At 29.9% G+C, this 24,751-nt stretch overlaps 4 protein-coding genes across 4 annotated transcripts; 2 read left to right on the top strand and 2 right to left on the bottom strand.

Moving 5' to 3' along the window:
• Window positions 604-2,751, bottom strand: LOC109345455 (CASP-like protein 2B1). The gene is made up of 4 exons (XM_019584451.1): window positions 2,641-2,751; window positions 2,293-2,520; window positions 1,960-2,092; window positions 604-938 (listed from the first exon to the last, which is right to left on the bottom strand). The coding sequence occupies exons 1-4, from the start codon at window positions 2,727-2,729 to the stop codon at window positions 690-692; spliced, it is 699 nt and encodes a 232-aa protein (XP_019439996.1). The 5' UTR covers window positions 2,730-2,751; the 3' UTR covers window positions 604-689.
• LOC109344814 lies at window positions 7,163-7,784 on the bottom strand. The gene has a single exon (XM_019583556.1). It carries the CDS (start codon window positions 7,725-7,727, stop codon window positions 7,293-7,295), a length of 435 nt encoding a protein of 144 aa, XP_019439101.1. The 5' UTR covers window positions 7,728-7,784; the 3' UTR covers window positions 7,163-7,292.
• Window positions 14,626-18,340, top strand: LOC109345447 (scarecrow-like protein 13). Its single transcript, XM_019584442.1, has 2 exons — window positions 14,626-14,790; window positions 16,173-18,340. Exon 2 carries the CDS (start codon window positions 16,377-16,379, stop codon window positions 18,033-18,035), a length of 1,659 nt encoding a protein of 552 aa, XP_019439987.1. The 5' UTR covers window positions 14,626-14,790; window positions 16,173-16,376; the 3' UTR covers window positions 18,036-18,340.
• LOC109344595 (heterogeneous nuclear ribonucleoprotein 1-like) lies at window positions 22,778-23,345 on the top strand. The gene is made up of 2 exons (XM_019583359.1): window positions 22,778-22,999; window positions 23,226-23,345. The coding sequence occupies exons 1-2, from the start codon at window positions 22,778-22,780 to the stop codon at window positions 23,343-23,345; spliced, it is 342 nt and encodes a 113-aa protein (XP_019438904.1).

The raw sequence follows: 24,751 nt of genomic DNA, 5'->3' as shown, positions 1-24,751 counted from the left end.
CAAATGAAGGTTAATTAATCCAAATTCTAGAATAGATGAAGGCCAAAAGAAACTATATGCAAAATTGTTAAGAAATATTTATATATTAATAATTTGTTAATAAATATGATAGACTAATATAATATTGTTTGATTTATCTACTCAACCTTATTACCAAGTTATGGTATAATTTATTTAGTTAATAGGAAAAAGATTTGTAGAGTGATATTTGAAATTGATATAACAAACTTTTTGTCAAATAAAATAAAAATGGTAGATTAGGTTGTTAACTACTTCTACCAATTGAGTTGGATAATGACTTTGCTCAAATATATTGTTTTAAGGATGTAATATGTATACACTAATAGTGTAAGTGTTTTTTGTTCTGTCAGTAAATTATTCACCATAATTAATTATAATTAATTGTGAATAATAGACTGACAATGTAAAAAATTTTAAAGTGCATAAATTTTAAACCCTTGGTTTAAATAGTTGAACACCACAACTATTCACTTTTTGATTTGTAGCTCATGAAAATATAAGCAATAACATGGTATTTGAGTTATTCTCTATGTTGTGGTAAACCATGATTATTCTAGAAAAACAATAGAAAGAAATATCATTCACAACTACATATATTATTACATTGGCCAAGAAACTTTGAGGTTTTGTGACATGTTATTTAACATGAAACAATGTTAATTGGTAACCTACCAAGATGTACTCTTGTTTTTGTTAGCACCATGCAAACGAAAGAGATTGAAAGCAGAAATACAAGAGAGGATCACCATACTAATGCTAACTACAAAAGCACAAGCTATTCCTTCTCCAACTTGGTTGCAAAATTTGCCATACATGTCACATATCTTCATCCATTGAAGTTCTGGCTGGCCTAGCTTTGCAATCACTGATGATTGCCCTGCAGCTGCTACTGCAGACACTGTTATATATGCCATTATCTGCATATATAGAAAAGTTTTAGAGCATTATGGTATTGTTCGATCCATGTAACCGACCTCGCCTAGTGGGATAAAGGCTTGGTTGATGATTTTGTTGGTTTTGATAAGCTTGTTATTAGATATAGTAGAATAGAGGTTAGAGGCTGTGTTACAGTTAGTTGGATATTGGTTCATATTTGCTTTCAATTATATTCCTCCTTTTGGATTTTGCTATGTTTTGCAACACTTATGAAATGAGACAAAAAGAGTTTGCAGAAAGGATATAGCTATTGTAATATGCTTTTTTTCATAAGCCATTCTTATAAACTCAGATAAGCTATTCCAAAGGCCAATTGTGATATTGCTGTGCAGTAACTTTTCTTTGAGATTGATAAATTTAAAAACTAAAATGAATATAGAAACTTTACACATCTACCATTCCCCATTGTTTTATTTTTGCTTTGGTCATTCCCAACAACAAATTAATGTTTCAACAACCAAGAGGGTCCCAACAATGGTGTTAAGTATGGCCTATGGTGAATGGCTCTCCACTCCTAACAATTATCGGGTATAGTTCCATAAGTGTTTGTTTGCGAGTTGTTTTCTGAACGGGAAGGAAGAAGGGAAATGGAAGGTTTGAATGTTATCTTATAAGTATATTTTATGGCTCTCAAGTCTTTCATTACAGTTCAAAAACCAATTCGTAAACAAATTCTAAATACTACCCTCTCTTATGATGGTTTTGCCTTAACTAATTAAATATAGGTTCATATTTCACTTGGGTGATTTCATACTTTCATCTTTGGGCAATTGCTAATTTGTCACACTCATAAAGAAAACAATCAAAATGTCAATAAATTGAAGTAAATGGTTAAGAAATGCAGTGTCATTTGGATATAACTAAAACAATAATAGCAGGGACAGGTTCTGTCCTTTTTTATGTACTTTTGAAATGATAGAATAAATGTACTTAATATCAAATCCAATATTCAAAAATTGATTTTTCAAATCACAAAACTCAAAGACAAACAAACAATTATACCTGGTCACCACAAAAAATGGCCCAAGCCAAGGGCTTCCTGAAGAGTACATTTCCCTTAACCATACTTACAACACAACGCAATCCTTGGATCAATGAGTAGACAGAAGCTAAACCATTAGTAATTACAAGGAATCTGCAAAGTTTTTAGACAACAAAATTAGAACAAAACATGCAATGTTTTAGTAATGAAAAGACAAGATTTTACCAACAAGGCGTTGGTATCCCCAGAGAGACCAAAGAGTTAAGGATTCGACTCCTCGAAACAATACTTTTTGGAAGGGACAATCACGCGTACCAAAAAAAAACAAGATTTTGAGAGCATAGAGAGATTACACTAATGTTTTCATGTCAGTAAATTTAGCTTTCTTCTGAAATGAGAAAATCTCTCTGACTTGAGAATCAGTTCCTATAAGCACAGCTGCAAGAACTCCAAGAGCAAGGATCACACACCTTAACACCAACTCAGTTATCCTAATCCTTCTATCCAATACTTTTGTGTTATGGTACACTGGAACAGTTCCAGGACTAATACCTACACCCAAATAATTCATTTTTGCACCACTAAAACAAAAACAAAAAAGAAGTTAGCACAAGAAGAAAACTAAACAAGTGAGCACTAATGAATAATAATGAACACCAATAGTGGCCTCTTCACTAGTTTTATAGACACAAGTTTTTTACCACTTTGAATTTTCCAAAATAGTGATGGTGGAGCTTAATGTGTCATAGAGTGACAAGTGGTCAAAGCTTGAGGCTGCAAATGGGGTCATTAAATGCCTCTGCTCTCACATCTGGTTCGGCATTTAAGGATATGTAAATGAAAAGAAAAGTAAAAAATATGTATTCACCGATAATATAAGAGTTTTATATATAATTATTTTATCATCTATTATTCATATTTAATCATTATAATACAAATGAATGGTAGACTGTGATAATATATACTAAAAAGATGTGATTTTTAGTGCTCCTTATTTTTTCTAAGGGGAGGAACAGTTTCATGTCCCCATAAACGATTTGATAATGTGAGTAAGAAATTTTGTACTACCATGTTTCTGAGCTAATAATTAAATTAATGTTTGTCTCAGTACAGTGCCTTAATTTATATTTTGGACTCTTTTTAATGGGTAATTTTACAAAAGTACATATTAAAATTTCTCATGTGTACCAAAATTACCATTCATTAATGGAACTAAACTATTTTGTCTTTTGTTTTTCACTCACTATGAGTAATCCTTAAAATCAATGATAGAGATTTGTCTATAGCATGAAGTAGTTGTTGTTATAGGACCATGTAAGTAATGCAAAAAGAGTAATTTAGTAATATTGAAGAAGTAGGTTTATGATAAACACAATATTTTTAAGAGAGAGAAAATATATACACCTGAAAGTGTAAAATTTTTATATATTGTTAGTTCATTATTCTTTTTAACGATGATTGACTTTTCAAGAAAGAAATAATATAAATAAATGATGCATTGATTGTGTATAAATGTTTATATTGATGGTGCAAAAATCTATGTGCAGTCAATACATCATTAACATATCCCCTATGTATAAATCTTTAAATATAATATTATAGAATTTAAAATCTATACGGTGTAAATTTTTTTACAATATTAATACATTATTTATCATTGATTTGTAATACTTTGTTTGAAAATTAATAGTAATTAACATACTAATGATGAAGATTTGCTAATAGTGTAAAAAAATACTTAAAATACTTATATTGTCATTATATTAAATCTTATTTTTTACTTGCTTAAATATTAGGATACTCATTGGTATGAGTTTTTTTTTTTTACTTTTTCCTAACTTTTATTATAAGATGTACTTAGCTCTAGTCTTTTGAGGAAGGTGTGGTTCAATTAATGATGTTTCACTTCTTTTGTCTAAACTAAACCCAAAAAATAATAAAGGAAGAGCTAGGTCTAGTTTGTACCATTTATTTTGGAGTTTGGGAAAAGATTAGGTATCATGTGAAAAAACTTACCTTTGGTAGAAATGTGCATAAAAAAGAAGAAAGATGATATTCACTTGTTTGGCCTTAGTATAGAAATTTGGTTGTTGAAAATTTAAGGAAAAGAAAAAGTGATGAAGAAATCATTAATAATATGGTGGCCTATGTGTAATAGAAGGGTTTTGTGGATATCCACAAATCTCATCTTACCCAAATGTGAATGTATTTTCCTCATAAATAAAGAATTGAGAATTGAGAATGCAAATAATGCCAAGCATATAAATCAATATAAATCTAGTTCTATTGTCCCACCATATATCAACTACTTCATTCCACTCACAAGTAACTCAATTAACTCAATGGAGTAAATCAACTAACAAAGTTTGGGGTAAGAGGGTGGGGAAGGTGTAGAAAGTGGAGGGCCCTTGGGATGAGAATTAAGTTGAAAAAGATAGAAAGTGTATCTCATTCACATTCAAATATCATCACTCATAATTACCTTTCTCACATATCTTCCATGCACTCATATCATACCACTGATTTTTGAGGAGAAAATTAGTGGTGATGAAGACCTCGTTCCATGATTTTTTAGCTCTTAATAAGGTATAATGTCACATGTTAAAATCTCATCAAACTTTTAGGGACGAATATAGAGCTTTCAGGATCATAGCATAAGAATTGATGTTAGCTAAAAGAATGACATTGAAACTATTTAAAATAAAAGAGAAAGGTTAGGAACTAGATTAACATATAAAGATGTATATGGAAGATATTATTATATTGTTATTGTATAAGGAAACAATTATATCGTTATTTGGATTACTTATAGAATAGAATTCTACCTCATTCTATGGGAGAAAAGAAAAATAATGATCTTAAATGGTACTTTATTTTATTTTATCCTATTCGAAATAATTCAAACAATGCAATGTAGTATCAATATAATCAATTTTGCTCTATTTTATCCATTTAATTTCTATCAACCTAGCCATAAGGATCAAATAATTCTGTGGCGTGGATCAAATTAGTTCTCTCATGGCTGATAAAACAAGAAGTTCTCTTATGTTTCTTGATCAGAAAAAGAAGTAATTTTATGTTTTTTTTAATCATATTAGTTTTCTTACAGAATGATTTTTTGACGTCAAGTTTCATGTTTCGCTGTACAAATAAATCAAGTTTACAGATAAGGCGTTAATCTAATAATGTAAGGTCTAAAAATAAATTAGTTTTTTATTAGAGAAATATCTTTACTAGTACAAAAAAATCAAGTTTGAGCAGCCCAGTTTTGTTTCCATTCAGGAATTCAGAGATGATTCATTTTCCAAGTCAATAATTGGAATGACTAACAAAAAAAAAAGTTATTCTTTTAATCTGTTGTTATTCTTTTTCATGTAAATATCAAATTTTATTTCTGCCCCAATAAAAGAAATGCTAGATCAATGTTATGAGTTGGGTTAGGTAAATCATAAAGCTAGCTTAAACAAAAGGCTTAACATGTTGAGAACACACTATACAAACCTAAACACTGAAAAAGCATATATATTACAACCAAGCTTTACATGCTTTCCAAGAAAAAGTGCTTCCATGTGTAAAACCTACTCTTAATGAGGTCCTCATGCTCTTGTAACCATGCCTGCTACATGTGCAAAGTGCAAACACCCCTTAACACTTTCATAGCTCCTTGTCCCTCTTATTTGTTCACATGCACCCTTGAGCTCTTAGATCAAATGTCATGGAATTGATGCAATGATTGAATATGATAACACTTTATGAGAATATATATATATATACATCATATTATGTAGAGTTATAATAACATCCTTCAGGTGCAAGTAACAGTGCTTCAGTATCAGAAGGGACTCAAATGTCTTAATACATGTTTGAGTTGTTTCATATTCTATATAACAGAAATAGAACTATTATCATGTTTTAGTTTAATTTGTTTATTTTTTCATTTGTTGGACTTCATTTTATTGATTTGGTGCTATCTTTTAAAGGTTGGTATATAAGGAGTTTGATGTGATAAGAAAAGTTTTTCTATGCATAAAATGCAGTATAACTACACTTCCATTTTTAAGGAGTTAAACTCCTTTTTTTCCTTCATAGAGGAACATGATATTTTAATCAAACTAAAGAAAAATCTGAATGCTAACAAAAATAAATTCAAATGCATAGATATCACAATCATTTTCTAAGAAATATAAAACTTCCTTATTAACGTAGCCTGAGAATTTCTGTAGAACATAATTCTAAGGATTTTTCATTTCTTGTATGAAAACTCATTTATACTTTAACATGAGAAGTTTAGCTTGCTGCACTCATAATCTCCTATATCCCTTTTTTCTCTCTCTCTATTTTGAGTTTAAACTCCTATTCACTTTTGAACGAATGAACATCATCTGTCTCATTTTTTGTGTCTTAATCCAATTAAACTCCCAATTTTTTTATATTACTTGATAAAATTTGATTGATTTGGGACATGGAAAAGAGAGAAATTTTGGGATATGAAATCCTTGTTACTTTTTAACGACCTGTTTTTGCAGGAAACCCGGGCAAAAAGCGGCACTAGTTTATATTTAATGAGGCACTCATCCTAATATATCATGTTGTAAGTAGAGGAACAATATAATATGATATAATATTAGAACTGAAGTGCTTGGATTTTATGAAATTATCCCATGCTCAGACATACACAAACGACAATTTGGATGGATTGAATTTTGAAGTCATGTTCATTGTTATATTTTTATATAAATTTTGTTGCATGAAAACCATTTACTTGTTCACAGAGATTTGTTCTTGCACATGTTTTCCACATTCATCATTCCCTGAGATATATCATTACCTATCAAGATTACTTATATAGATGATTGATACAAAGCTGTAAAGGACCGATGCTAACTAATAATAGTAATACACATAAAACACCACAAATAGATTATAGACCAAAACCAGAAAGGCAACCTATATTCCACCTAGAAAACCAAACAAAACGGTTCATATAATTTTCTCAGTCTTACCAAAATCGTTCATAGATTTTTCACTTACATAGGAAACAGTCTCATCGACTTGCATATAATCTATTCTCTTTAGACCCAACTTAGTGAGAGTCCCGTGTACTAGTGGGTCGTAATTTTTTACCAAATTTTCTAAACAGCCCTAATGTTCATGCTATTTCAAACCTTATCATCTAACCTTTTCATAATATTAGCTAGTAATCACAGATAGCTAAGCTGATGATATGGTAACATAGTCACCATAGAGAGGACTTAATTTGTGTTACAGTCACTACTAGGTGTTATGTGACACATCTTAAGCTACATTAATAATAATGATACATTATTAGACATTTAAGTCTATATAGATTGTTTTACAAGTGAAGAGAAGTGTCAACATCAGAGTGATCAGAGCCACAGTCCCAATCATAAGCATTCTTCTTCCATGAACCCTGCATGGACTGGTTATGTGTATAATCTGTGGGGAACAAGTTCATTGAGACTTGACTCACTTGAGTATTCTGCACAGTACTTTTATGGTGGTCCTCCTCAGAAGTTGTTGGCCAAAGAGAAAGAGAAACATGTTGGGGTCGTGACCTTGATGGCATGATCAATTCAGGTTTAGAAAACAACCTTATTGACTCATAAGCACTTCTCATATTGGAACTGAATTGTTTAGGCTCAGTGTACATTTTCAAAAGCTCTCTCTCCTCTCTCATTTCTTTCACTCTTTCCAACTGTCTAAACCTCTCTTGAAGAAGTGCAATGGAAGATTGAACAGAAGTGGAATCATGGCTTTCCCTACCCATGTTGTTTTTTTTGAGTAATATGTTATGTGATAGAAGTTGTAGTATCTTTGTAAACCTTAGGAAGCATGAATTGAAATGATGTACGTGTGTGTATATATATAGGGTGATGGCAAGGTTAAGATTTTACTACTTTATAATATAAAATTATAATATGATGTATATTATAGTTTAAGTCCATCTATAAAATTCTAAATGAATTAAAAAAAAGGTGTGAGAATCGGAAGATAGGTTGCAAAATCCAAAAAGAAAATGTTGATTGGCTATGTTGTAAAGAAGTTGATAGAGTGAGTATGTGGGGGAAGGAGGCACAAATATATCTCTCCCTTTTTACGGTATAAAGAGGGAAAAGCAGAAAAAGACTTACACAATAGTCCAAGGGAAGTAGCATATGGAAGGGTGTGTTTGGAGGAATAATAAGTTGAGTGATGCCCTGCCAACATGTCCCTAAACTCCTCTTCACCTTTGGAGATGGTGGACTCTTTTTAATGGCTTTGTTTACAATTTGGATGTCAAATTATCTATTCTTTCCCTTTTGGTTTAGTTTTTTCTTTTTTGAAAAAGTGAGTTATTTCGGCCGATTCACGAGGATTAAAGTGGAACTCGTTATTAAAAGAGTGTTATTCGTTAAGGGTTAGTTTAAGAGTTAAATTTTGAAGGTGAAAAAATGGAAATGAAAGACTTATGAGTCATGAAATACACTTATGAGATGACTTACAAGTCTTCTTTTTCTCTTCATTCCTTTCCAAAATCTAACTCTCGAACAAACTCTAAGTGATCTTCTCATTAACAATAGAATTGCACACCCTTGTGGAGCATGGTCTAATTCTTACTAAACGACTCAACATTGTTAAAATTTTACGAGTTTACATTAAGGTATATGATTTGTTATTCATGGTATGATTATTAATAATATTTAATAATGATGAATGATATAATATAAGATATTAAAAAAGATGATAACTTTTTGATTTAGTTGTTTGGTAATAGTAAATATGGTCCTAACTTTTTCTTTTTGTTGGGAGAAGGAGAAGTTGAGGAATTGGGGGCAGTGCAAGAGGAAGAAGACAAGGCTTAGAAGGAGGAATAATCTTGGGAGATCATCATGCTTTGATTGAAAATTTATGTATGACAAAGACAAACATACCAACATTCTTTTCTCTCTCTATGAAACTTGTTTGTCTCCATGTGTTTGGATGTGAATGGCATGCATAAATGAAAGCTGCAAATATCACTAATGCTTGGATTGGATGCTTCTTTTATGCATCAAAATTTAGCCCCCGCTCCTCCATTATTTTCTTTACATCTTCCAAGTTTGAAACATAGATTGGACTGATTGATAATTATATTAGACTCATTGATAGACAAGGCGTGCATTAGAAAATTTTATTATAATAAATTTCATTTGGTTATTAAGGTATAGATAAAGCAAGATGTTGGTGGAAGGATATGAAGAATGAAGGCCAAATTAGGAACATACAAGCATAAAAAGTTGATGAACCAAAAAAGGTTAAGGGACTAGATTTCACATTAATGTTGCAGTGAGTAGTTAGTTAGTGCTACACTATGTCCAATAAAGAAAAAGTTGTTTGTGCAGCTGAGTTTGAAGAGACATAGCAAATTCAAAAAAGAGGTTAGGTGACTTCAAATCAAAAAAGGTAATAACTCATATCAACAAAATGCCTAATGAGTAATGACATTTTCATACTAGGAGTCAAAGAACATGTAATTGATGCACATTGACACCATATTGTTGGGGTGATATGAAATTAATAAACAAAATGAATGATATAATCAAGCATATATATGCAGCCTTAAACTCATAAACGAATAAATTATATCTGAACTATGAAATTAATAATGGAAAATAAACTTTAGATTCACACATTTATAAGTTTTCTCTTCAGAGCTCATATGATCAGATAATAATTTTAGATTTCAAGTTTCATGGGACTAATATTAATCATGAACACATTTCCAACTTAAGTAATTCTTAATATAGCACGCTCTATTATAGACATAAGACATTCAACTCATTTAGTATGCATAAGATTTATCTATGATAAAAGTATACTTATCTTTAAAAATTACTTTTATACGTATTATATAATAATTTATCAAAAAGGGGCTATTGTTTAAAAATAAATGAAAAAAAATAAGACTAGGGAATAATTCATGATTAGTACGATGGGATAACAGTGTATAAGCCTTATTTTCAGTATTTGATCCTACTTGCCCATAATGAAAGGAATGATTATTAAAATTGTGTTGTACTCTGAGTGTTTGGTTTAGATTATCTTTTAGAAAAAAATAGTTGTTTCAAAGGAGAAAGTATTTGACAATAACATAAGTAGTTTTCTATGACTATTTTTGGGTGAAAAACATTGAATTTTCAAGTTACATCTTTGGGCATTAAAATTATCTCATAAATTTAATAATCTGATCCCTTTTCAAGAGCTGTTATACAAAACAAGTAGTAAAGGAAAAGCTGGTTAATTTCTCAACCTTTTGAATGTTCAAGGATTACTATATATTTCACATTATATGTGAACATTTTCTTACCAGGTTAAGGTTTTACTAGTTCAAATGTTGAACTAGTCGGTAGTTGTTGGAATTTATTGAAAAAATGATATTTTGAAGTGAAATGAAAAAACTTATTAGTCCTACTTTGCTTGGAAGAGAAAAGTTAAAAGACTTTATAAGAGCAAAGATTTGAACACAAATATTTATACTTAATGTCCTCCAACTTAACCAACTACATTGAAACATTTCTTTGTACATAACTTTATGATTTACTTGGATTTTTACATTGTTTAGTTGTTTTACAGAAACTTATTTTTACAATATAGCGAAAAAATAATTTCTAGAAATTTATTTGGCATGACAAGAAATTCTAAAATTCATTTATTCATATAGTTGGGAAGTCAATTTAAGTTATACAGTACAGACTCTTCTATGCTCATTTTATTTTTATTCTTACTTACATTGGGAAAAGTTAAATTAGGAAATCACTTTCAGCAAAATCAATTATCAAGTTCTCAATATAACTATAAAAAACTTTTGTTAAGAATCGATTTTGACCAAATTCTCACTGAAAGTAAAAAAGTTAAAACTAATGGGCCATTGAAAAGTTGCTACATGACAACAAAGTGAATTTTGGTTGGCCCAATGGATTTCTTGATTTTTTTTCTTTCTTTCTATATTGACATAAATTTCCCACTTTCTTCTATTTATTTTATAAATTATTTAAAACTTAGTTGTAAGATGAATGAAATTTTTGATACATCACTTAATATACTATGCTGGTTGTAACCCATTAACGTTTAAGAACCACCAAACATAGACAAATGAGTTTTATGCCCACAATCACAACTTATGTTTCCGACAACTAGTTGTTACTTTATGATGAAATGGCAAAATCACCAAAAAGTAATTCAAAGAAAAGTTACCACTAAATGTTTTAGAAATCAAAACTAAATTAATGATAATGATACATTTAACTATTTCAATTGATTCATCAATTGAACTAGTGGTCCAATCCTATATTATTAAATCATTGCCGAAAACAAAAGGAACATAATCTTCGGGAAGGACCTTATCATTGGACCCAAAAAAAGAAAATGAGATGGTAATGCTTTTCTCATTCATTTATGACAAAAGAAGTAAACTATCAATTTTACTAAAAAATGGAATTTTTTTACACATCTTTGTGTATGGAGATAAGGTTAATACTTAATACTCCCCATCTAATAAAATAGTAAAAAACTTCAACAAAAAATTGATGAAGAAAAAATGTCCCTCTTTCTCTTTTGTGAGATGTTGTTTAGTGTTGCTTTTACTATTTGTCCCAAGAGATAAAGAGTTGCTTAGTGGGCTGAGTTATTGATTGTCATTTTTCAGAGGCAACGCAGCTTATATTAATTGCTTTAATGTCGTGGGGATAACCCCTTTATTTATAAACTGCGTAAATTATTAAATACGATTAAATTATATGTTGTTGTAAACCGTTTACAACACATTTAGTAATATTAATGTTGGAAAACATTTTGTTTAAAACTTAGATTAGTGTACTTGTCAATTTATCCACTGTAATTGTAATAGAGTATAAAGTGTATTATAGTGTGAGGAGATTGATTATCCATTCAAATCAATGAGGGGTTGCACACATATTAAAATTTGTTCAATATGAAGAACAATTTGTTTTTATAATTTTTCTATTTAATTAAATGATATACTTTAATTGATCGATAACATAAATAGGGATATGAATCGGGATAAAAAATCTTCATTCAAATAAGGAAAATAAGATTGGTAAGCAAGGATGGAGGAAGAGGGCAACTAAAACACATAAACACATTAAAGGATAAGACATAGACAAAGGGTTTTATTATTTGTGTTGACAAATTTTAATATGGTAACAATATCTTATTGGTTTAAGGAGATATTAATAATTTCAAAAGATATTTTATTCAGATTGTAATATAACTTGTTATTCTTTCACAGTTTCAAAGTTTATCCTAACGTGCACCCTTGTTAGTCACATACAGTGAGAGTCAACTTAGGAGTTATTCGTTATTATCTTTTATTATTTAGCCACTAAATAGAGTAAGCACGTGATAAAAACTGTACCTAGTAGATATATTCAATGAGAGAATCAAAGAAACTAACGGTACGTCAAACTCAGTTTAAAATTATATTTGACAAATTAATGTTTTCATGGAATTGTTATCCACCTATATTAAAATTACTATTCTTGTGAATATGAGGATCAAGAACAAATTTCCTCTAAAATAAGTTTTTATCTAAAGTGATAAAGTGAAAATGAACTTATATTACTAAAATTTAATAAGTTGAAATCTTTACATGCTAGATTAAATCAAGGACATACTCAAATAAGCTTAATTTTTTTTAGAAAAAATATAATATATACCCAAACTCTAATTATTATGAATCCTAACTTAGAGTGATGACTTAGCTCAAAGCAGCTTCGGGGAAATGGGAAATGTTAGTAGATAGCCAACTTTTGAATGTGGATCTGTGTCAAATAACAGTCCCCGGGGCTGGATAAATTTTCAATAATACCATGGGTTATCACTCTATGTCAATTTAATAATACAAAATAAAATATCTCCTTAAATCTACTTAAGGTTTGACATGGGTTATATTTTTCTTCTTCAAGAAGTTTTTATTTTAAAATATATTATAAAATAAACAATCAAACACATGTCAAACGCTAAGTGAATTTAAGAAGATAAATTTTCTCATAGAGAAAATATGTTATTATGGACAACCTAATCAAACCATGGAATATCTATCCATAAGTAGTACAAATATTTACACATGATTAGATTAAATATTTGTATATTCAAAATAATATTTATCATTCATTTGATTTTTTTAAAAAAAAACCAATAATAATTAAAAATAAATAATAGATAATATATTAGTAGTGTATAAAATTCTTAAATTATAATTGTATTAATTTTTTTCTCATTCTTAAATTAATTTGCAGTTATCAATATTAATGGAGATCTATTATATATGTTTCTTATCTTTAAGGTTATTTAGATAGTTTAAAAAACTATTAATTGTGTAAATATTTTATATAATTGACTAACATAACTTCATTTAATGTATAAAGGTAATTAAATTTAAAAAAATGAAAAAATAATGTGTGAAAATAAGAACAATAGTTAGAAAATAAAGTATAAAGATTAGAAATTTTGAAACAATATGAAGGAAAAATTAAAAAATATGTAAGCCAGTGTAGTATTCCTTTTGTCTTCTAGAATCCATCTTCAAAACATGTTGCATAATGCTTCGTTCAACTATGACGATATATTGTTAGAAAGTGCATCAAGAATATTTATTGATGATTCAAGAAGTCCAAAGTTTATTGGAATGTTCACTACTTGAGCAAGAAATCAATATAAAAGTATAAAACTAATGTTGAGAAAATAAAGCATTGTATTTTTGAAAGTTAAATGATTTTTTATACTGTATCACATTGATATGTAATTCATTTATCATTGCCCTTATAATATAAATTTTTAGGATGACAAAAAATATTAAAGGTTCAATATTTGGGAGCAACACTTATTAGGAGCGGCAAAAAATATATCTGGTAATACCAAAAAATTCTTACACTAATAGTGTATAAATACACATAATAGAAAAGAGAATATGCCCTAAAATACCATAATATGTAAGATCTTGGAATATTGGAATTTTACTGTAATGACAACTTCTTTATTTTGCCTAAAATGAATTCCATGGGCCAGTCCTTCTAACCTCTTGTTTTTTCACAGTTCAGAGTACTTTTGAAGGAGAAAAATTATTAAAACATTTTTGCTTTCAACATTATTAAAAATTATTAAAACATTTTTTTGGGAGGAATTATTAAGGAGGACGATAACTAAGAGTTATTTTTCCTTTTATTAAAATCCTCTGATCCCATTCCCTTATTTGAAACTGGCATAATGTTACTCCCAATTATACCCTCGAGTTTATGTTTTTCATTTGAAAATTAATATATGCTTGTATAAAATAACCTATATATTCTTCCGTATCACAAGAGAAATAAATGTGTTATAAAGTGATACTACTATTTTCCTTATTATTAGACGAATAACATATGTATACTAGGTGTTGTTATTAGCACTCTCAAATACCTATTTATGTTTATTATGAATCAATCATAATTTTATAAAAATAAAGTTTGAAGTATGAATAGCGACATTTGAACCACAAAACCGAGTGATATTGTTGCATGCATCATGCATGTCCCACTTAGGGTCATGATGTAATTATAATTGATTCATAGTGGCAACTCATAAATACCATACTTTACTTGATTATTATATAGACCATACGATATAATGATATATAATAAGAGCACCGTATTATTCGCTGATTACTAGCCCATTGTTTTTGTACTATAGACACAACTAATCCCTTTCTCTCTCTCTTCTGCAAAACCACTATCTTATTTCTCAACAATCTTTTGCAATACAACAGCATAACTTAACCTCGTACCTGGCCATGTATCTGTTCTTTGCAACAAAAGGTACGTTCTGTCCTTACACTTATGGTTATCACACGTGGGTTTTCTTTCTATCTTTGCTGGACTTATGTTATGTGTTGGATTGAGGCCTTAGTTTTATGAGATTAAATCTGGGTTTGTGTTACAATCTGCTAAAACATATGTTTCTGTCTTCAAAATTCAAATTTTCCGGGTTTTGATCTCATCTCTTTGTTATGGAGTTTGCCTGTTTTGTTCTATACAATAAAGAAAATTTTATCTAATTTTTTTACTGTTTATTACTTAACACTTGTTACTTTTTGTTTTGAAACTAATTTTTTTCTCTCTCCTAAAAGGTGAAGAGTTTATAATTTTGGAATATGTGGTTGAATTATTTCCTCAAATCTAACAATAAATCATTTCTTTTTTGTTTGTTATTAGTCTAGTTAATTTCTTAAAGAGCAAATGATTTTCACTATTGACAGAAGAAATACTGTTACTTTAAAAGTATATAGTTTGTACCTAGGATATTGTGATCGGTTAAAAATATATATTTAAATCAAAATTTAATTATTAAGTATTTTTTTAATCACTCATAGTTTATGTCACAAATTATGACAAAAGATGTGTTTCATTAACTTTGTAGGTCTTGGTCTTGCTGTAAAGTGAATTACGTGTTAGCCTATGTGCTAAAAGTAATTTCTGAGCATAAGGAATAAAGTTTTGTTTTTGCTCCTTACTTTATTATCTGTGCTTTTCTGATCTCTCATTACTTCATGTACTATTACCAATTTTACACTTTTACCTGTGGATGATTTTATAAAAGTCAGTGATGATTTAAATCCGAGATATGTGCAAGTTAATTTTTTGGGTCATTAAAGTTATGATAGCAACACTTCCCTATTCCTAGAAAGAAATCCCAATTGAAGTGCAAATATGTATGCCCTTCTTTTTCCCTTTCTTTTGTCCCTTGTTGCGTGTGACTCACATTTATTTTACATCTCATAATTCTAGTGAAACTGAGTAGGATTCTTCAATTGCTTTGTGGATTAGAACTTCTAAAATAGGACCAAAAGAACTTGTTTGTACACTTCCATATAATTTTCTGGTGGTGATTTATTGCATGTATGCTGTAATTGTACATCATAAGTCATAAAAAAACAACCAGATCTTTATCTTGCTATTTGATTTTGAGTTTGAGACTCTGCCATAGTGATGAATCCCATGCTTACTTTCATTTTTAGTGTGCTAATTCAGCCTTCAGGGTTGGTGCTAGTGGATCCTAATATGATTCGAAATTTTGATCCAATTCCCAAGTTTGAATTTGCTTTTCTTTTGTACATCTTGATTTTATCAGTTCTTGCTTTGTCAATCTGTTAAAAATTGAAAATTTATTTCCGGCATGAATAATGTAGCTTATTATGCAGGTTGTGGCTCTTTAATACAATTGTGAAAGGTTGTTGACAACAAATTTGCTGATATTGTAAGCATCTAGCAGCTTATCAATGTGAAGATTGACAATTCAGCAAAACAGTATTATTGAGCTTTATGCATTTAAAGGTGACTTGGAACACTTGGGAAGCATTTTTACAAATACAAACCTCTCTATCGAGTAAATAATTTCTTCTTAGATGCAAACCTCTAAGAAACACGCAACTTCGCCCGATGTCTATTTATACCACCAGCCTGTGCAAGGAATTGATCCTTACACAAGTTACCAAATACTACAAAGCAATTCATGCCATGATATCCATGATAGTAGCAGCAGCCAAGGAACCACTGCTTCTTTTGAGACCATCAAGGATCAGTACTTTACCCTCGATTCGTCTCCAGCAATCATTGGTCTCATAGGTTGTGATTCTCCGTCCTATGCTAGTGTATCATCCGATACGAGCCACTTTTCTCCACAAGGTTCTCAATCATACAATTCAGATCAGCAACAGTCTTCTAACAACAACTATGGATCACCAATAAGTGTGTACTCTAGTGCTGATGATGACTATGAATTGAAGCACAAACTTAGAGAACTCGAGATTTCATTGTTGGGGCCTGAATCAGATATTGTCGAAAGTTGTCAATGTTGCTTCAAGGGTGACCACCAAGGTGGATCTCCAATAGATAAATATAATTGGACTCATATTGTAGAAATGATTCCTAAGTTAGACTTGAAAGAAGTCCTGGTTCTATGTGCACGAGCCGTGTCGGACGAAGATTTTCAAACAGTGATAGGGTGGATGGATAATGTGTTAGTGAAGATGGTATCTGTTGCTGGTGAACCGGTCCAGAGGTTAGGTGCTTACATGTTGGAGGGTCTTAGAGCAAGGTTGGAATCATCAGGGAGCCTAATCTACAAAGCCTTGAAGTGTGAACAACCAACAAGCAAAGATTTAATGACTTACATGCATGTCCTGTATCAGATTTGTCCATATTGGAAGTTTGCCTACATATCCACCAATGTTGTCATTGGAGAAGCAATGCAAAATGAACCGAGAATACATATAATTGACTTCCAAACTGCACAGGGCACACAATGGATGTTACTTATGCAAGCTTTTGCATGTAGGCCTGGTGGTCCTCCATTCATTCGCGTAACCGGTGTTGATGATTCCCAATCATTTCATGCTAGGGGTGGAGGACTAGATATTGTAGGGAAACGGCTCTCGGATTATGCCAAATCTTGTGGAGTGCCATTTGAGTTCCATAGTGCTGCAATGTGTGGCAGTGAGGTTGAACTAAAAAACCTTGTAATTCGACCTGGGGAAGCACTGGCTGTAAACTTCCCTTATGTTTTGCACCACATGCCGGACGAAAGTGTGAGCACGGAGAACCATAGAGACAGGCTGTTGAGATTGGTGAAGAGCTTGTCACCGAAGGTTGTGACGCTTGTTGAGCAAGAATCCAACACCAACACTTCTCCCTTTTTCCAAAGGTTTGTTGAGACCCTGGATTATTACACTGCTATGTTCGAATCAATAGACGTGGCGCGTCCTAGAGATGATAAGCAAAGGATCAGTGCAGAACAACACTGCGTGGCTCGGGACATCGTCAACATGATAGCTTGTGAGGGTGCTGAGAGGGTGGAAAGGCATGAACCTTTAGGAAAGTGGAGATCAAGATTTTCAATGGCTGGATTTGCACCATATCCATTGAGTTCATCCGTAACGGGTGCAGTCAGAAATATGTTGAATGAATTCAATGAAAATTATAGGGTTGCACATACAGATGGTGCTCTTTATCTTGGTTGGAAGAATAGACCTATGTCCAACTCTTCTGCTTGGAGATGTTACTGACTCGTTGTATTAGGTATATGTATAATTCAACCCTTAGCCATAGTTCAGTGATATCCTTCAGTTTCTGAATAGAACTTGAGAGTTAGCTTTGTTGTAACATGTATGTTGGGTTATGCAGCTGAATCTCTAAACCTGATGTACATGTCAATACTAAAATGACAGAGACAGAATCCTAAAACATAGTTCTTTGTGTGCCCTCTTTACTTTAGTATTCTCTATAGTTTCATATTGTAATTAATGTGAGATGAACAAGTTATTCATATTTTTTTACTGGTTTAATTCCTTTTTATTTTGAGCTTGTAGTGTAAGATTATGTTGAAAAATTACTTTGAGCTAAGGCATTGGTCTAGTACTAGCCTTTATATTTTAATTATTAATACTTGTGTAAATATGTGTATATAAATGGGACTGGTAAATAACAAAGTAAACTTTCACTCACACGTAATACTCCTACTCTTATGGAAAATAATATATTCTCTTATTAAATTTTTATATTAATCTCTTACCTATGAAAAATGATATATGTTACAAAGTGGTACTTTATTTATTAATAATTGGATTATAAGTGATATATATTAATTTCTTATAAATATAAGTATTAGTAAGAGGATATGACAGTTTGTAAATAACATGGCTTAACCTCGTGCATGAAGTCATTACAAAACAAATAATTCATCTCAATTTCATGCATTATAGTAGTATAAAAATAATAATTAGTTGGACAAAAAATCTATAAAAAATAAACCAATTCCAATAGTTAAGACTAGTATTAGCAATTAGGGTCACATTTAGTGTGCCCATGTAATGTCCACTTAAATTAGAGTGTGCATGTGTATGTCCATTTTTAAATAGGGTATGAAATATCATGTCTTGTCCGCCTTAAAGGTATGGTGAGTTTGCGGGCCGCCCTAAATAAAATTGCAATATATACACAAATATATAAATATATATACATTAGTCGTACAAAATAAAAAATACACAAATTCCATACAAATATACAAATGTATTTATCATAATAAATAATCTTTAAAATAGAACAATATATATAATACATAATATTATATACATCATTTGCATACAAAACACAAAATAAATGGTACATATAAATGTATATAATATACAAAATACAAATGTATATATAATAAGAAAATTTTAGTACTTTGTTATATTTGATATACAAATTCATATAATAAATAAAACACATTTGTCAAAATATATATTTTTGCATATTTGATGATCAATATTTTCTACAATAATATGTTGCAGGCCTAATAAATATGTGCGGGCCTCATGGGCTTAGTAATATCACAACCAAAAAACCCAATGTCCACACTACCAAATTGAGTATAAATAAGCGAGCAAAGTTAAACCTAATCCTCACTTTCTCATTTCTCAGCAGCTTCTCTCTCTTCAAACATCATAGGATTCACAATCAATACCATAATGCTTTATTTCTTTTTTCTCTTTTTAAATAATCTTCTTCTTCCATTCATTTAGTTTTACTCTGTTCTGTAATTTAAGCCAGTGATGATATCAGTCATAAAACACACCATCTTTCGGGACTGAATGGCTTTTTTGCCTTGCTGATACATTCTGCAATTCTGAGGCTTTTTCCTTATTTTAACCTTTTTTTATGATGTGGGGTTTGCGAAAAATCCTAACTTTATTTGGGGGTAGACATGATTACTGTGTTTGCATAATCCCAAGTTAACATCATATAAAAATTGTAACCAACGTTGATGGTTCTTCCATTTGGGAGTGTTCCTCCGTTTGTTCTTGTCTCATATTCCATTGCCTTGTGGAGCAGCGTTGCTGCTTTTACTTCTTGGGACTTGCCATGAGACTAACATTTTTTCAAATCTTACTTTGCTTTATTGTTTTATGTTTTACTCTTTTGGTTTGTTATATAGAAAAAACTATGTTATGTGTTCATATTTGCCAATGCTGAAATCAGTTAATAAACACACCATCTTTCGGGACTGAATGGCATTTTTAATGCCTTGCTGTTAATTCTGCAATTCTGAGGCTCTATATATATATATATATATTATGTTTTATGTGATTTTCATTTGAAATAATCAGATTTAGTTTTCACTCTGGTTCACATTGCACATTTAGATTTATGTGACGTTCATGGTTATAATCTCTCACCTTTATTTTGCTGTAAGATTGGAGATGATAAATTCAAAAATCAGACTTGAAGAAATTCTGTTGTCGATCAAAGAAGGAAAAGAATGAAGTCATCAAACACAGAATAAGAATGAAGCAGAGCATGAGATACTTATCATTAACTATTAGTTATACTGTCATTTATAATTATCATTAACTATTTAAAAAATAATACAATTGAAATGGTAAATGATATATTAATTTGTCTAAATCTTTATAGTGAAAGTGTATAAATATTACATTCTTCATTATAACCCGGTCTATTTTTTAATTTCTATATTTGAAAGTTGATTGCAAGGTTTTTTTTAACAACCACACATTAATTATATTAATATATTTCTGCCCATCCCCTATTTGCTTGATATCTCCGATTCACCTTTAAAGTCATAGTATCTTTCTAAAATGATCCAACTTATAATTATCTAAGTGTTCATTATATTTACTCATCCTCTAAATTATCAAAACAAAATTGTGCTCCTTGAGTCTTGGAACTCAAGTGATGGTAATAGAATCTTGTTTGGTTCCAACTCCCATAACCTGGAAAGCGCATTTGTTATTCCACGTGTATGTCATCACTTTTAATTAGTTGAAAAAATTATGTAATTTAAAATTATAATTATTAAATATTTTTTTGATCTCATGACACAAAAGAGTAGAATTTCATATGTGGACCCCACCTTATACTAGGGGCATTGCCATTTAAAAAGCAAGAGTGGAATAGAAGCAAATACCAAGTATTAGAATTTAGAAGTAAAAAAATAATATTAAAAGTACACTAGGTTACCATTAAAATATAAAATAACTTCAGATTTATTTATCATAATAAATAGCAAATGAAATAATATACTAGATTATGTTAGAACTTATACAAAGTCTAATAGACTAATACCATCAACTCTTTTGTTTTTTATATAAAGTTTGAGAAAGTTGAAAACGACGTGCTCAACATGGCCCAAACATGCCTCGTGACTCGTGTCGTCCCTTGTTTTTAATCAACTATTTAACAATAAGACAAAAATAATATATTTTGTGTTAGTTGTTTATTCAAATTTTATGTGAAGTGAAAATAAAAACTTGGCAAATGAACAATCACCATCTTCTATCCTTCGTGTAACTTTCTTATACACTACTACCCAAGAAACATAGACATTCACACTATAGTTTAAAATCTATGTAATAACATTATAAACTTTTTTATATGGTTGATATATCATCTATTATTAATTTTGTAATATTTTTATTTGAAAGTTAATATTATGTAACATATGAATGGTGGGGATTTGCTGACAATGCAAATTTTTTTTACATTTATCAATGTATACATATTAAAGTCATATATATATGAGTGAGGATCCACTTATCCTAAGTTTTGTAAATTTACTTCTCATCCAAATCATTAATTATATGGACATCTAATAGTTTAGATCTACTCACTAATTAAAATCATTATATTTTCCTAAAAATGATGGTTAGGATAAAAATTAAGTTTAAAATATCACTAATTGAAATCAATGGATCTATCTTTTATATATATATATATATATATGACTTTAAATCTACCCACATATAATTAGCCTAAAGTTTTTTACAATATCAAATTTAATATATGAATAATAAATAATTTACTTAATTATAAATCTTATATATATTATAAAAAATACAACGGTAAGTTTAACAATTTTATATACCATCGTTATATCATTTCTGATTAATATTTAATAACTTTTTATATAAAAATATATAAGTAATATAAATAAAAGTTTAAAATTTGTGCATATCTAGTGTAAATTTTGTTACATTATCAACACATTATTCATAGTCGATAATTTATATTACTTTTGTTTGAGTCAATAATAAATATAAATGATGAATCATTTGCTAAAAGTATAAAATACACTTACATTGTCTTAGCAAAATTAAAAATATATTAATCTATATATCCTTAAGTAATTTTTTTTCCTCCCTACATATCGATTGCTGTGTGACACACAGCTTTCGTTGATTATATATTTATCTGTTTCTTTCATAAGAAGCAGCCAAGCCAAAAATAAAAGGGGGCCTCTCGCCCTCTTTGCTTATTATGCATTCTCTCTGATTTTAGATTCCATCAATTTCTCATTTGGGTTCTCTTCATTTGGTAATTTTTATCTTCCGATGTTTTTCTTTTCATCTCAAATGAAGTTTGAGTTAAAGTTGGATTCTTTATGCAATTTTAGATTATGGGTTGTTGTTCTAATAAGAATTCTTAGATTCAATCATGTATAATTATGTTTTATCTGATGTTTGGAACATCCTAATTTTCTGCAAAATTGTCTGAAAATAGATTTAGTTTTCTGCATCTTTTTTCCCACCGTGGCTGAGTCAGCATTACATGTTATGCGTGTGATGGTTCTTATGTCGTGTAATTTTATGTTGTCTCTGAGTTAGGAAATAAATACGTTTTGTTATTATAGTTGTTTCTACTTTTGGTGTGCGTTTCAATGGTTTTTTAAGGAGAATTATGCATTTTAAAGATTTTTTTGATATAAATTGTGGTTTGAAATAGAATTGATTGGACTATTGGGAAGTGCAGGATGGAAATGGACTCCAGCAAACTTTTTATTGGAGGGATTTCCTGGGACACAAATGAAGACCGACTCAGACAGTATTTCCAGAATTTTGGAGATGTTGTGGAAGCTATGATAATGAAGGATCGGACCACGGGACGTGCCCGTGGTTTCGGGTTTATTGTTTTTGCTGATCCTTCTGTTGCTGAGAGAGTTGTTTTGGAAAAGCATGTCATAGATGGAAGAACTGTAAGTTTTTCATATTGGTTCATATGTTTCTGCAACATATCCATTGCCAGTGCTGAAATCAGTTAATAAACACGCAAACTTTGGGGACTGAATGGCATTTTTAATGCCTTGCTGTTAATTCTGCAATTCTGAGGCTCTATATATATATATATATATTATGTTTTATGTGATTTTCATTTGAAATAATCAGATTTAGTTTTCACTCTGGTTCACATTGCACATTTAGATTTATGTGACGTTCATGGTTATAATCTCTCACCTTTATTTTGCTGTAAGATTGGAGATGATAAATTCAAAAATCAGACTTGAAGAAATTCTGTTGTCGATCAAAGAAGGAAAAGAATGAAGTCATCAAACACAGAATAAGAATGAAGCAGAGCATGAGATACTTATCATTAACTATTAGTTATACTGTCATTTATAATTATCATTAACTATTTAAAAAATAATACAATTGAAATGGTAAATGATATATTAATTTGTCTAAATCTTTATAGTGAAAGTGTATAAATATTACATTCTTCATTATAACCCGGTCTATTTTTTAATTTCTATATTTGAAAGTTGATTGCAAGGTTTTTTTTAACAACCACACATTAATTATATTAATATATTTCTGCCCATCCCCTATTTGCTTGATATCTCCGATTCACCTTTAAAGTCATAGTATCTTTCTAAAATGATCCAACTTATAATTATCTAAGTGTTCATTATATTTACTCATCCTCTAAATTATCAAAACAAAATTGTGCTCCTTGAGTCTTGGAACTCAAGTGATGGTAATAGAATCTTGTTTGGTTCCAACTCCCATAACCTGGAAAGCGCATTTGTTATTCCACGTGTATGTCATCACTTTTAATTAGTTGAAAAAATTATGTAATTTAAAATTATAATTATTAAATATTTTTTTGATCTCATGACACAAAAGAGTAGAATTTCATATGTGGACCCCACCTTATACTAGGGGCATTGCCATTTAAAAAGCAAGAGTGGAATAGAAGCAAATACCAAGTATTAGAATTTAGAAGTAAAAAAATAATATTAAAAGTACACTAGGTTACCATTAAAATATAAAATAACTTCAGATTTATTTATCATAATAAATAGCAAATGAAATAATATACTAGATTATGTTAGAACTTATACAAAGTCTAATAGACTAATACCATCAACTCTTTTGTTTTTTATATAAAGTTTGAGAAAGTTGAAAACGACGTGCTCAACATGGCCCAAACATGCCTCGTGACTCGTGTCGTCCCTTGTTTTTAATCAACTATTTAACAATAAGACAAAAATAATATATTTTGTGTTAGTTGTTTATTCAAATTTTATGTGAAGTGAAAATAAAAACTTGGCAAATGAACAATCACCATCTTCTATCCTTCGTGTAACTTTCTTATACACTACTACCCAAGAAACATAGACATTCACACTATAGTTTAAAATCTATGTAATAACATTATAAACTTTTTTATATGGTTGATATATCATCTATTATTAATTTTGTAATATTTTTATTTGAAAGTTAATATTATGTAACATATGAATGGTGGGGATTTGCTGACAATGCAAATTTTTTTTACATTTATCAATGTATACATATTAAAGTCATATATATATGAGTGAGGATCCACTTATCCTAAGTTTTGTAAATTTACTTCTCATCCAAATCATTAATTATATGGACATCTAATAGTTTAGATCTACTCACTAATTAAAATCATTATATTTTCCTAAAAATGATGGTTAGGA

Source organism: Lupinus angustifolius, chromosome LG04, assembly GCF_001865875.1.
Source record: "Lupinus angustifolius cultivar Tanjil chromosome LG04, LupAngTanjil_v1.0, whole genome shotgun sequence".
In the NCBI taxonomy this organism is placed as follows: domain Eukaryota; kingdom Viridiplantae; phylum Streptophyta; class Magnoliopsida; order Fabales; family Fabaceae; genus Lupinus; species Lupinus angustifolius.
The sequence above is the reverse complement of the archived record's forward strand: the minus strand, read 5'-3'. Positions and strand labels throughout refer to the sequence as shown.

Coding starts and splice junctions, on each gene's coding strand:
- LOC109345455 (XM_019584451.1), bottom strand. CDS start 2,729: ATGACCCCATTTGCAGCCTCAAGCTTTGACCACTTGTCACTCTATGAC. Junction 2,521..2,640: donor ATTTTGGAAAATTCAAAGTG/GTAAAAAACTTG, acceptor TTTTTGTTTTAG/TGGTGCAAAAATGAATTATT. Junction 2,093..2,292: donor ACTGACATGAAAACATTAGT/GTAATCTCTCTA, acceptor AAAACTTTGCAG/ATTCCTTGTAATTACTAATG.
- LOC109344814 (XM_019583556.1), bottom strand. CDS start 7,727: ATGGGTAGGGAAAGCCATGATTCCACTTCTGTTCAATCTTCCATTGCA.
- LOC109345447 (XM_019584442.1), top strand. CDS start 16,377: ATGCAAACCTCTAAGAAACACGCAACTTCGCCCGATGTCTATTTATAC.
- LOC109344595 (XM_019583359.1), top strand. CDS start 22,778: ATGGAAATGGACTCCAGCAAACTTTTTATTGGAGGGATTTCCTGGGAC. Junction 23,000..23,225: donor ATGTCATAGATGGAAGAACT/GTAAGTTTTTCA, acceptor TTGCACATTTAG/ATTTATGTGACGTTCATGGT.